A 14,164-nucleotide genomic window follows, 5' to 3' on the forward strand; every position below is an offset into this window, starting at 1 on the left:
ATGTTACCTACAGAAGTCTCAGGAGGAGTGTGTTTCACCACAAGGTACGTTCACAAGCCGCCGCGTCTGCAGGTAGTCGGTGCTTCGCTGCTACACGCGCTGCATAACGTTATTCGCTGTTTCTTACTTCATTTTTCCCCACAAAGTGCCCCTTCTCATGGGTCTGAATCTGATTTAAGATTTGCGCGCGTACATAGCGCATCCTGTAAAATCTCTGCCAAAGACACTCCCTTATTTTCACGTTCTGTTTCTAACTTGCAAGTGACTGCGTTGGCGAACTGATGTTTAAAGTTAAAAAAAAAATCCGAACACTTCATAAGAGCATGAACAATAACGGTTAAAAGCGTCGTCATTAAAAGATGATAATGTAATTATAATATTAAAGTTTTATTTTGCAAAATTAGAGCTATTTGGTTTTTCAGAGTAATTGTACCGTTTGGCTGGCAGAAAAGGCACCTTTTGACGGGACAGGTTTCTAATATGAGGAACCCTGTCAAAATCAGTCTTTGGTTTTAGATTTTTTTTTTCAGAATTGAGTATTGAAATTATTTGATTTTGAGCAAAAATGCATCGCAAAATATATCGGCATGTGTATTGAAAAAATCAGTCAGGCAGCATAAATTGAATTGTTACCTCTAATATCTCGGTGCATCAAATTTAAACCACAAACCCTTTGGGAGAGTCATGAAACAGCTTGAAACGTGAACTGGGGTTTAATTAATGAGATACAATGCCACAACTCACATGTCTGTAAAGATTGCATACACACATTTTAAACATGCAACTCAATTCCTAGCCACGTATCTCACGCTAACTGGAATGGGGTACTGGCGCAGTTTAATCACATGCGCTCGAAGATGCTTGTCTCAAACGAGGATAAATCACCGTGATTCCTCAACATCTTTCTTGATGTACAGTTTTAAGTTTTGTAATTTCTTATCTTTTTATAAATAATAATTTTGCAGTCATCGAGTGGTTAGTTCAGGTCACGCCAAAAGCGCGATGACGCACGCTACACCAAACTCCTGCATCCCTGACTGTGACTTTGTGTTCTGATGTTCATTACTGAGTTACACACTTCGTTTAGATAAACATGTGTGAATGTTCTATTTAATTTGCGTTTTAAATTGCTTTGGTTCATGTTTTTTTCCCAATACGTGGAGGCCAATTACGTCTTAATTTTTGATGGTATCCGATCATATTTATACTTATCCAAAGTCACACTCAAAGAGAAAACGGACGTATTTCAATAACTGTGATTTGCAATGCCTGTTTTTGTAATTAATATGCATTTTTGTTATTTTTTCATTTAATTGAATTTGATCTCGTTTTCAAATATTTTAAATCCTTGACCTGAAATTCTGAGGAAAAAATACCTTTTTGCTTGAAAATTTTGGCAAGAAAGGATTTTCATTTTAAGCAACGCAATTCTGAGAAAGAAAAAGCTCTAAATGTCCATGTGTATGATCAGTAAATTAGTCTGTAGCCCCAAAAATAAGTTATTGAGTGTACTTTTCATTTCCCGGGCAAAACATGGCAGTAACATTTATTTAGACTGTGGGTGTTTCCTCACAATGAAATTTGATCTTTATCTATTACTCATATCTATATAACAGCAACACACAGTTTTGATTCATGGCCTTACTTGAATTGTCCAACCAAATTCCTGGACAGCACCGGTTGTGAAGTCGTTCAATAATAATAATAATATTATTAATAATAATAATAATAGCAATAACAATAACAATAATGATGATAATAATAATAATAATAATAATGTCACTACTGTGTGCAATGATAATTTGACGCCTTTATTATTATTATTATTATTATTATTATTATTATTATTATTGCTAATATTATTATTATTGTCCCTTCATTTTGATTACACTTAGGCCTTTATGTATTTGTATACTTCGGCTGGTACATCAGTTCGTAACAAGAGATCATTGAATCAGTACGCTACGTTTTATATCCTCCTGTTTGCCTGTTGGTGACGACTACTGTTCTTCGAAATTTTGCCTGAAAATTATAATTCCTCCTATAGTAAAGCCTGCTCCTGGCAAGTTGCGTGGGCCTAACAGTAATAAATTCATAAAGTTAAAATGAACACACGTTGTAGTTTTGGTTCGCTGAAGTAAATGTAAAATATACCTTTCTCTACTCCACACAGGAGAGGGCTCATTGTCATGGCCTGCACAATCGAGTTGTGTTCAGACTTCGAATGAACTTTATTTAATTAATGTGAAATGCAAATGATAGCGCATCAAAAGCGCATCACAGGTTTTTGAGCGCTGTTTCAGCTTATTCGACCTTAATACGTTTTTCTGAGGATAAGCACATCTCCAAATGCCAATTCAGACGTCACCTGCTTATTAAAAAAATAAATGAGCACTTATTTCTGAGCACAGACTAAACCTACTCTACACGGCACATGGGCCAGTACAAATTCTGCTGTCAGAGGTGTAATATTTTATTTCATTGACAAAAATAATAATTTTTAGCTCCAGTGTCATTAAAATGGATAAAACACTTTTTATTTCCTTGTTCCTTCTGTCGATGCTCAAAGTTCTCTGACTCTCCTTCAGCGAGCACTCCGAAGGCAGGAGGGACGGGATGAAAACAGAAGAGAACCAATCATGTCTTCAGCAGGCGCCGCCGACCACACCCTTTGGTAAACTAAAAGACTATTTATGCTGTAATTATGCTAGTTTTCGCGTTAATTTTGTGAGTGCTTCACCTTGTATCATCATCTCTCACTCTCAGGGGATATTACTTCACAACTAAATTGCCTACCGAAAGCCAAATGACCGGCTTCCGAGTATTTTAGAAATTCTAATATTAAAGCTTAACCTTAAAGATTTGTTTAGTATTTGCTTTGATTCATGAATGGTAAAAAAATATGATTATGATATTTAGTTTTATGCTCTTCGAGTGGCCTAGTCTCTTCACGCATGTTAAGGAATCTGTTATCATTTATCAACCTCAAAATATCTCAGTGTCCGTTTTGTTTATTTTCGGAGTGGTATTAACTTAGCCTATGAGAAAACTAAGGCCAGTAATCATCTTAAGAGGTGTCTCCTTAACGCCGTTATCGTCGTCCTTTTATTGTCCTTTTCCCCTGATCTCTTAGAGCACGTCGGTGGGGGTGAGGTGTGCGCGGGATGTGAGTTGCCCATAGCAGACCGCTTCCTTTTGCGGGTGAACGACAGATCGTGGCACGAGACCTGCGTCAAGTGTGCCGTGTGCCTAAGCGCGCTCAGCGGGACCTGCTACTGCCGTGACCGTCTCCTTTACTGCAAGCACGACTATGAAAAGTAAGACCACCACAGTGGTCCGGCAAGCCCGGGCCATTCTTCTCATGCCTCAGCATGCCCAAACAAGCCTCCGTACACCAAAGCAAGCCTGATCGATCCTTAAATTTTTACTTTCCTCAGTAGATTGGCTCACATGCACACTGACCCAACATACCTCTGCTTAGTGAATTTACACCAACCTCAGCATACAGACCACCAGTTTTTACATTCCCAGATGTAGATCAGTAATAAAGAGTGACTTGACATTTCTGATTAATTAACAACATCCTTTGAAAATGAAGAGGGAACAGGTCTCTGTACCAACTGTGCCAAACTTTTTGCAGAACCATACACAGTGATTAAAGTTGTGCATGTATGGGTTTTTTTTTGTTTTTTTTTTAGCATATCAGTTGGCACCACATTTATACTGTAGGAGGCCTGGGGTGTCCATAACTCCATGGTGACATCAGCAGGGGGCGGAATGGTTGAAGGCCAATCCTCTGGCCCTGTTATCACTGTTGTGAAAAGTGTCAGACGCCATCAAGCAGCTTAGACACTCCCACCGCAACTGACATCTGGAGGAGAATGAGAGGAAAGAGGCGTAAAGGAGGAGGGAGTTTAAGGAGATAGGGAAGAGATAGAGAGAAAGCACAGATTTTTTTTTTCTTTTTTTTTAGCCTGGTTTTGTAAGAAATTCTTTTGTCAGTTCTATAACTGTAAATGACTTGGCGATTCATAAAGAGGAATCTGAGTGAGAGGGAGCGCTGGGATGAAAGACAATCAGAGGATCTAAATTCTTGGTAACACTCATTTAATTATTGCTTAGTCATTAGTGTGTTATCACTTATATAACCTCAGTGTAAACATTTAACTGTAATATAATTCCATGAAATTTATCAGTTGTCTCCAAGGGGACAAGGGATATGTGTTATCTATTGTCCTGCTGATCGTCTTTGCCCTTAAGTAAAGTACTTGATGCAAGGTGACATCAAGGTATAAATGTGCACTATCACAGCATTTGCCAGTGTTACCCAGAAAGGATACAAGAAAAGAAGTAAAGTGCTTGTTGTTTAACAGGCCAAATAGACAGAATCTCTATACACAAAGCATTATAAAGCAGAGGAACCATGAAATAGCTTAGAACTCACTATGACGTTATCGGTTTGCACAAAACTTAGGCATTTTCTTGGAGGCACATGCATAAAAGCATTTGGGATTCAGTCTAGAGATGAGTAAAGGAGAAATAGCAGACTGGTGTTGTACCTTAAGGAGAAAAGAGACCAATGTTGTGCCTGACCGTCTCGTTTTATTCAGTGACTCAGTCCTTACAGTTTAATGTCTATGCTGAGCATGTTCAGCTGCAGTGGTGAGTGTGTGTTGTGTGTTTTACTCGGTGTGTGTGTGTGTGTGTGTGTATGGTTAGTATGAAACATGAACTGTGCTGTGTTTCTCTCTGAAGGACTTGGCACAATGTTCTGCTGCTGACCTTGAGTCGATCAGCAACAATACCTCCTTATGTTCACAGTGGTCTGTCTGTCAGCGCCCCACACCAGTTCCCCCACTCCTCCCTCCCAAAACCTAGAGCAGGTGTGTGTTCTAGATCAGGGATGCCAAAGAATCTCAAACATTTAAAAAAAAAATGGAATCTGGTGGAATGCTGATTTTAAGGCTGATCCATGTGGTAATGTCTTTGAGAGTTTTTCAGGAACATTGCATTTCTAGTAGAAACATCCGAAATATGATTTGATATTAGGTGGGAATTTTTTTCTGCATAGGATTAATTTTTTTTTTCTCACCAGCATTTTTCAACGTTTACATTTTCTACTCTCTGATGTTCATGTCGCTCCTTCTAACTATGATCCATCTTCTTTTTGTCATCATTGTTACTTCTTCTCATAATCCTCTTATCAAATGTTTTCAATTCTGTCTTTCTTTAAACTTTTTTAAGATGGCAATAAGACCCACATATTTTTCAAGAAAAACACCCCCCCTTCCCATACACTCCCACAATGAGACACTTTGACTCACACACATTTTCCCGACCATCACAAGGTTAGATAAACTCCCCACGTCACTCCTACTCTCTGACTGTAGGCTCCGCACACAGCAGACGGTCACACAACCCTCCCGACCGAAGATCGTCCCAGACCAATAAAGACTCCGAGCCCCAGGGCACGGCGCCTGAAACCCAGGCAGAAAATTAGTCTAGCGTGGGGCTCCGAGGCCTATCAGCCCCCCTCCTCACCTCTGGAACGTCCCTGTTCCTTCCACGCGGGGGTGAGCGGTGACATGGGAGCGGATATTTAAGATACTCTGGGTTTAATAGATCACTCTGCAGGGTGGTTAGAGTCAGACACCACAGACTAGATCAGCTCTCCGCAGGCGAAGAGAGAGTCTGACGCGCTGTTAAAAATCATCCAGCCTTACATCACTGCACACTGTCGTCTCACATTACCTTACATATGTCCGTGTGGCTCATCAAAGACACGATCGCTACGCTATAACAGTTTTCAGGTATGAAGAGATATGTGGGCAAGGGTAATAACAGTTTTTTTTTTTCACATTTCTCTCTCTCTCTCTCTCTCGCTCTCTCTCTCTCTCTCTCTCTCTCCGTTCCCTCTCTCCATTAGCTCGTTCATCACTGTCTGGTTTCTAATAATATTTCTCTGCTCCAAACCTCATTTCCCGCTTGTTGAGATTGATAGCAGTGATGACACCAATCAGTTTATCTCTCCGTTTATCCCACGTTTTCTCTTAATCACCTCCACTCAGTGCCTCTTTGTGTCTCAGGGCAAGCGAGGGGTGCAGCCGATTGGGTAGAGTGCTAATTACACAGTCAGACATGTCCACAAAGTGTGTTATGGTCAACACGCAGCTCTTTCGATGGTATGTGTGGGCTGCTGGGGTGCCGGACCCTCGGGTAGGAATTGGCCAGTGCTGTTTAGCGCTGTGATCATAATCACATGGCAGTATTACATTACAGGTTTACATTTGGTAAACAATACACGCTAAGTGTCTTAATCGTAAATCAGCTATAATTACGTTTCAGTGTGCCGTGCATGACTTGCTCTATTTGAATATACATGATTGGTTTGAAATCTGAGCCAGGTGTTGCAGGTTTGAGTGAGATTAATGTGTCAGCTTGTCAAAACGCGGTTCCATGGAATTTGTTGTTGAGGAACAATGACAGTGACAAAATTTCTTTGTTTACTGTTTTTTTTTTGTGGGCGGGGGTGGGGGGGGGGGGTTTGCACATGTTTATGTTAGTTGGACAGCTGACAGATCAACCAGACATAGACTCCCATTCAACACTCTCTTAAAAAGAACAGAAATGACTTCTGTGAGTCCTAGCGTTAGTTGATGCAGTTCCATGGTACGACAGCGACCTAAAGCCACTGTTTAGTGTAAGTCCTTATTAGCTGTAATTATAGAATTGTGATGGATTTATTGAAATCAAATTTGCCTAGAGAGAGGCAGAGCTTTGTTATGAAGGAGAACCTGATGTTTAAATCCATAATGACAAAAACCCTTAATGATTTCAGATGTGGCTCACATTAAAGTTTTCATTTTCTGTCCTCTGTCTTCACATCCATTCTTCACTGAGCAGCATAAACCAACCTTTGTCTTACTTCACAGCCTTGGTGACATTGTCAGACCGCACCAGGTTGTACCTCTTTGGTAACGGCCAGGTTGACCTGTGACCTTACAAGACACGAGACCATGAGTGTGAATGACCACCAGGTTATACCTCTTTGGTAACGGCCGGGTTGACCTGTGACCCTACAAGACACGAGACCATGAGTGCGAATGACCACCTTTTCTCTGTATTCTAGACACAAATTAAAAAAAAAAAAGTGCTCTCTGCCACAAAGCACCATTAGAGAACCACCTTTGCATCTGAGTCCTCAGGTAGTTGCAAAGCAATGTAGATCAAGACAAATTGCTAAGAGGAGGTGAAGGGGAGAATAAAGAGAGAGAGTTCAAGGAGCAGACAGGAGGCCAGGAGGTTCGGGAATAAGAGGAGGACATCAGGGAAAAATAAAGGAGATAAAAGAGCTGATGGAGCTGAGCTGATAAAAGAAGTAGAAGCAGGTGAGCATGAGGTCTCACCTCTGGTAATATTGCCACTGTTTTTGCATAATGTCTGATGAGTTCCCATCTCCTGGCCTCCCCCACAACAATTTCATTACAGACAGCTAATAAATGTTTCATGGCAGAACAAGCTGCTCGCCTTGGCTTTATTAAATCTGAGATAATAAAAGAAGATCTGCAAAAAAGAGAGAAAAAGAGAGAGAACGAGAGAGAGAGAGAGTGAGAGAAAGAGAGAGAGAGAGAGAGAGAGAGAGAGAGAGGAGAAGCGAGGCAGGGGGTGGACAAGGAAGAGAGAGATAGAGAGAGAGAACGTTGCAGACATTCTCAAACAGGGCTCCCGTATCTTCCGTTTCTGGGGCAACGGGTCCCCCTGTCTCTCTCCCCTCCTCTTTTTTTTTTTTTTTTTTCATTGCTCCGCCAAAGAGGGAGACAGGAAATGAGAAACTGGCTGACAGGATATTGCGTTCTGGTGGCCTGGGGATTAGCTGTTTTATCCAAGCACACACACGCACACGCACACACACACACACACACACACACGCACGCGCGCGCTTACACACACACACACACACCTCTCAACACATCTACATGTTCAATCTGCACTCCCCTGGGCATTCTCCACACAGACATACACACACACACACACACACACACACGTTTGCAGGAGGAAGGCGTCATTTGAGACAGTATTTCGTGTACAGGTTGCATTGTCGATCAAAAATGTCATTGTATGAAATCATATTTAACACATTTGTGTATCATGCACTTCATGTACACATTGAAAGAGGTCTTCATCTTCTTCTTCTTCTTCTTCTTCTTCATCTTCTTCTTCTTCTTCTTCTGTTCATCATATCAGTAACATGGTCAGTTACCACAGATCATGTATTTTGACAGCCACTATGAACTGACACTTTCTATATTGTCTTACTTTCTCAAACTCCAACATTAGACAGATATAATATTTCACTGAGCTGATACTTTGTGCTTTACTGCAGTGCAGAGACCATTTCACAGAAAACATTATGACAGATCTTGGCTTTGACATAACTTTCCAGAAGGTTATTATGACAAATTTACACCCAACTTTTTTTTCCGGGTATAATAGAATCTTTTCAAACAACTGTTTTTGGTGTTTTTTTTGCCCCTAACAAGGGGTTTCTGGGGCAGTTAATTTCATGATTTAATTTTGATTTTACCACCAAAATAAAAACACTAAGTATTGCTTATGATAAACGAAATATCTTTGAAACCAAGTCAGAACTTAGTAAAATATTCCTAAAAAAAAACAAAAAACAAAAAAAAAACAAAACAAAAAAAAACTTAGAGCTGATTAGGTGACTGTTGTATGTCAACACAAGCCATATTATTCCTGCTTCTTCAGCTGCAGAATTTTACAGCTGTCACTGCTCCCGGTCTCTGTGAAGACTGACATGAACATTACTCTTGGCTCCTTACAGGCGAAGATGATTAAACAAACATAATTGGACAACAATGATTAACTGTTCTCCGTGGATTTATAACCAGTCTGTTTGTTCCTGTTTCCTAAGGCTCGGTTTATGTGAGATAATAATTGTTTACAATGGTCTCGTTAACAATAATTCTTTCAGCATGATTGGAAAGGAAACAAATGATTCCAGCGTAAGGTAGTTTTATGATTAAGACATTTTTCGTTGTTGAATATATTTATCAAAGATTTTCCTTGTATTTATGGTCTGTAAGACTGTGCCTGTCCATATCAGTTGCCTATCAGTTTATGTGCCACAAATCTTTTTGGGTCTTGATGGGTGTTGTGGTTTTATGTGTGTGTGTGTGTGTGTGTGTGTGTGTGTGTGTGTGTGTGTGTGTGTGTTCGTGGGGATGCAAGCAAGTGTTGTGGGGAATGCTGGGAGATTTTAATAACGCAGAAGCAGAGCAGTGAGATTTAATAAAAGGAGATGATGTGATTACTGAACCCTGGCTCTGAGCCACCGTGCTTCACAGCAATATCCGCACACACACGCACACACACACACACACACACACACATGCACCACCTTCAACACCATCACCTCCATCACCACCACCATCTTACACGAGCACACTACTACACTTCTGATTGATAAAACTGATTAATAATACAAACTCACACTCATTCATGGACATACTATGTTCAGCAGTACTCTCATGCCAGTCACTGTATTAGTCCTGGCCTCACTGATTCACTTACACAGAGCAAATAGTAATCATATGGTTATTCCTCAACAAACAATGTTTGCCTCTCACTAGTTCTCTCTCTCTCTCTCTCTCTCTCTCTCCCTCTCTCTCTCTCTCTCTCTCTCTCTCTCTCTCTCACCCTCTCTCTTTTCTCTCTCCCCCTCCTCTTGCCTTCTCTTTCTCTCTCTCTGTCTTACTCTGTTTTTCACAATCTCTCTGCCTCTCTCTTTGCTTCTCTCTCTCTCTCTCTCTCTCTCTCTCTCTCTCTTTCTCTCACTCAGTTTGTAACTCCATTCCCTGTGCCACTGAGGTCATAATTAGAGTTATCCCATTACTCTACTCAGGAGAGAGAGCAAAGATCAGTTGGATATTTGCACACAAACATTGATAACTCTCCAATTACATGACTTCTTACCGCTCTAATATTAAGATATTTTCTCATCACACCTATTTTTCTCTTTCCTCTCCTGCTCAAAACACCAGTCACTGAGTTAGATTCCAGATGAGATGGAAAGAAAATGCAAAAAGATGCTATTCTTATTTGAATGATTGAAGGCCTGAATGACTGACATTCTAAAATATATACTTGTCATCTACCTTGACAGTAGTTCACTACGCTCTCCGAAAGTTCAATACAAGGTTGCCCAGGCAACCATCTAGTTTTCTGTTGACTATAACTATATAATATGTGTGTTTAAATGGAGATGTGCAAGTGTATATCTGGTGAACTACTTGGTCCTTCTGAGATGTCTTTGTGTGTGTGTGTTAGTGAAATGAGTGTGTGGCCATTTGGGGTTGGGTGATTATGGTGCAGTTTTAGTGCACTTGGTGATTTTTGGGGTGGTTAATTTGGCGTTTGGCAGATGGATTGAGACAGATCAGCCATGGCAGCTGCATGTCGGACAGGATCAACACATTGCTGCAGATTAGAGGCCTTCATATGTGGACCTGGCTGCCTCTCACTTCACCAGATTTTGGGGAACGAAACCTTCTTCTTACCCAGTCAGGGATTGCCGACACACACACACACACACACACACACACACACACACACACACACACACACACACAGATCAATGCCCGAGATCAATCACATTGTGTTCCATCCTAACACCCAACTTCATTCAGTTTATATTTTTTCATATTGTTTCATACTTAATCTTTCCTCTTTCTCTCATAAACCCTCTGTCTTTAGGGATTCTCCTTTATATCATTTCTAAATTGTGTATACAAATTAAAAGTATAGATTTTCCGTTCATCAGAAGTATTCAGAAGTTGTTGATTTTTTTTTTCACTTCATTACTGGTCAACCACAAATGGTCAATATTGCTTCTCTCATGTGTGCAATACCTGTGACAGTGTTCATGTTTATTGGCCTTCACACTGAGTGTTAATTCGATGTGCACACATATGAGGAGCCTCATATTTACTGTATGATATGGCGTTCGGGAACATCTGTAGGTATCTGTCAGTTTATATGAGTGTGTGTACGCGTGGGTGGGTGGGTGGTTGTGTGCGGCGTGTTTGTTTGAGTGTGTGAAAACGAGAGAGGAGAGATTAACCCCATGCTATCCCCAATCCCTGGTTATGAGTTTACAGCGTCTGTCTAGGCATCGCACTGTTTAAACAACAATCTAATTAATCCCGCCTTTATTAGTTTCACTGAGCTGGGGAGAGAGAGAGGGAGGGAGTGAGGGAGGGAGAGAGGGAGAGAGAGAGAGAGAGAGAGAGGGAGGGAGAGAGGGAGGACTGGGAATTCTGGCAGAAAATATCAGCTAGGGAGGGAGGGGACAGAAAAAAAGAGAGAGAGAGAGAGAGAGAGAGAGAGAGAATGGAGGATTTTAGGAAAAATTGCGAGAAAAAGCCCCATGCCTTTGAATTGAATTACAAAAGCTGATGGGTCAAATTTTATTGGGGGCAAAGGACAAAGGTCAAAGTGAACGGGCAATGGTTTTTAGAGGTTCACAATCTAATATTGTTAGTATGAAGATGGTACTGTCCTTGAGTTATATTCATTCATTTATTTATTTATTTTCTAAAACACAAGAAATGTTTTGATATCAGCGTCTGTAGTGGTGCTGTTATTTTACCTTTGGATATTGTACAAAGATGGATTTAATGAGAATCTCCTGCTGGATTGCCAGCTGGTACGTTGTCAGGTGCTGCCACCCAGTGATAGGAGCAAAATATTACACCCAGGTTTACACTGGGTTTAATAAGAGTGCTTTAGGAATGAAGAATGTCCTGTAACTGCAAGTCATGACATGTTTTCTTTTATAACTATTAAGAGCAGTTGTTTTTACACAACAGTCAAGACATCTGCATCTCAGCTAACACATCTTGTCGGAACAAGACAAGAATCATGTATAGTTGTACTCTGCTCTCTCACTGCTGGACTGGGGTCACTTTGAGTTTCTTTTTTCTTGTGTATGAATGTCAAACGCAAGCCCTTAACCGTAATGATAAGCAGTATGTGTTTCTCACAACCTGACTCCTCTCACCCCCCCCCCCCTCTCCCCTAGGCTGTTTGTGAGGAAATGCAGTGCTTGCCTTCAGGTGATTGGCCGTTCAGAGCTGATCATGCGTGTGCTGGGTCAGGTGTACCACCTTGGCTGTTTCAGCTGTTGTGAGTGCGAACGGCGACTACAGCGAGGCGACGAGTTTGTTCTGAAGGAGGGACAGCTCCTCTGCAGAGGAGACTATGAGAAGGAGAGGGAGATGTTGGCTGCCATCAGTCCAGCCCCCACTGAGTCAGGTAAAGCCCCTTGGATGGAGGTACGAGGTTAGGGAGACAAAGTGACAAACTACTCTCTCAGATATGGTAACTCACAGTTCAACTTTTCAAACACTAACAGTGAGGGCTAATCCAAATTCATTTTACACAAAAAATGAGCTGAACTTTAGTGCATTTACTGTAAGCATTCATTATATATCTCAGTGAATATCGTGAGCATATCTGAATTAAATTACAGATCATTTCTTGAACAGAGATGAAAGAGAACTGTTCCCAGCCTTGGTAAAATTTTCTTTGATTTAATGAATAGACTGAACTTCCAGACTTTTCTGTACTTGTAAGTCTGTAACAATTAAACAAGAGGCTACTATGAAGTGAAAATGGCAAGTGTCACTTTTGTGTTCTACCATTCACATTATTAAGAATAAAGTCATACAGTTTTAGAACAAAAAAAAGGAAAGTTAAACTCACTGAAATGTTTCCAGACATTGCTAGATTTACATATTTACTGTGCGCAAAGACAATAGATTCTCTTTCCAATCTGTGTGCAGTGAAGAGTGAGGATGAGGAGGGTGGGGGCGGTTCTGCCGGAGGGAAAACCAGCGATGACGGAAAGGAACACAAACGTTCGAAACGACCTCGCACCATCTTAACCACACAACAGCGACGTGCTTTTAAAGCCTCCTTCGAAGTGTCGTCCAAACCCTGTCGAAAGGTGAGCATTTCAAAATCTCACACGCACGCTCGACTACTCACCCGCATTACTCTTGAGCACGAAGGAGAATATCTCTTGTCTTGTAGGTGAGAGAGACCTTGGCCGCCGAGACTGGTTTGACGGTTCGAGTGGTACAGGTGTGGTTCCAAAACCAACGAGCGAAAGTAAGTCTTCGCCTGTCTCATACTCATGACTGAAACCCTGACTGACAAATTTCTGTATCAAATAACCCACAGCTCCATAGCACAAATCAGGTGTGTTTCAGTTGGTTTGTTTCTGTGGTTCAGATGAAGAAGATCGCTCGCAGACAGCAGCAACAACAGCAGCAGCAGCAGCAGCAGGAGCAGGAGCAGCTGGGGGGGACGCGGAGGGGGCCAAGCAGGGGTGGTCGTCAGAGTAACGATGACAGTGAAGGTGAGTAGATCTCCCCAAAAAAAAAAAAAAAAAAGGGGGGGGGGTAGATGCAGGGAACCAGAGGGGTTATGTTTGGATTAAGAGCTTCTCTGTTTCTTTACAGATGGCTCCAGCAATCATGGGCTAGACGGCCTCCTCTCCTATCCTGCCCTGCCCCGACAGCAGCTCCTGTCCCTGGATCCCAACTTGTATGGAGGTGAACAATTTCGTCATGGTCTCACACCTCCTCAGCTTGGCCCTGATCAGCTGCACTCCTACGGTAAGTGATAGTAAAAAAAGATACGGAAATTAGCCAAAAAAAAAAAAGGAAAAAAAATCATCTCCTGAATCATCTCTTGATTTTCCATGCATTTATAGATGTGGGGGTTTTTTTGTTTTGTTTTGTTTTTACATTTTATCAGATTCAGAAGCAGTGTTCCATGACCTGGACAATGACGGAAGCCTGAGTCACCTTGGTGATTGCCTCCTGGCGACAGCGGATGGAGGGCTACTGCCAGGACGTGTGGGTAATCCCATTGACCGACTTTATTCCATGCAAAATTCCTACTTCACTTCGTGACCCCTCCTCAATCCTGATCCCAGACTGACTCTATCACCTCTGGGAGAGGCAACAAAACCATGACCCATCCCATCATTCGCAAGGTCTGCAGGATCTCACATCAGCAAGAAGCACTCTCGAGCTTTGACATTCCAGATCTCACACGATGCATTCGACATTGT

The 14,164-nt window shown here is 41.5% G+C and overlaps 1 protein-coding gene across 1 annotated transcript; it reads left to right on the forward strand.

The window, feature by feature from the left end:
• Positions 1-14,003, forward strand: lmx1al (LIM homeobox transcription factor 1, alpha-like). The gene is made up of 9 exons (XM_030790391.1): positions 1-44; positions 2,589-2,674; positions 3,134-3,317; positions 12,104-12,336; positions 12,867-13,030; positions 13,117-13,194; positions 13,318-13,444; positions 13,548-13,703; positions 13,846-14,003. The coding sequence occupies exons 1-9, from the start codon at positions 1-3 to the stop codon at positions 14,001-14,003; spliced, it is 1,230 nt and encodes a 409-aa protein (XP_030646251.1).
• Positions 14,004-14,164: the final 161 nt, after the last annotated feature.

Source organism: Chanos chanos, chromosome 13, assembly GCF_902362185.1.
Source record: "Chanos chanos chromosome 13, fChaCha1.1, whole genome shotgun sequence".
In the NCBI taxonomy this organism is placed as follows: domain Eukaryota; kingdom Metazoa; phylum Chordata; class Actinopteri; order Gonorynchiformes; family Chanidae; genus Chanos; species Chanos chanos.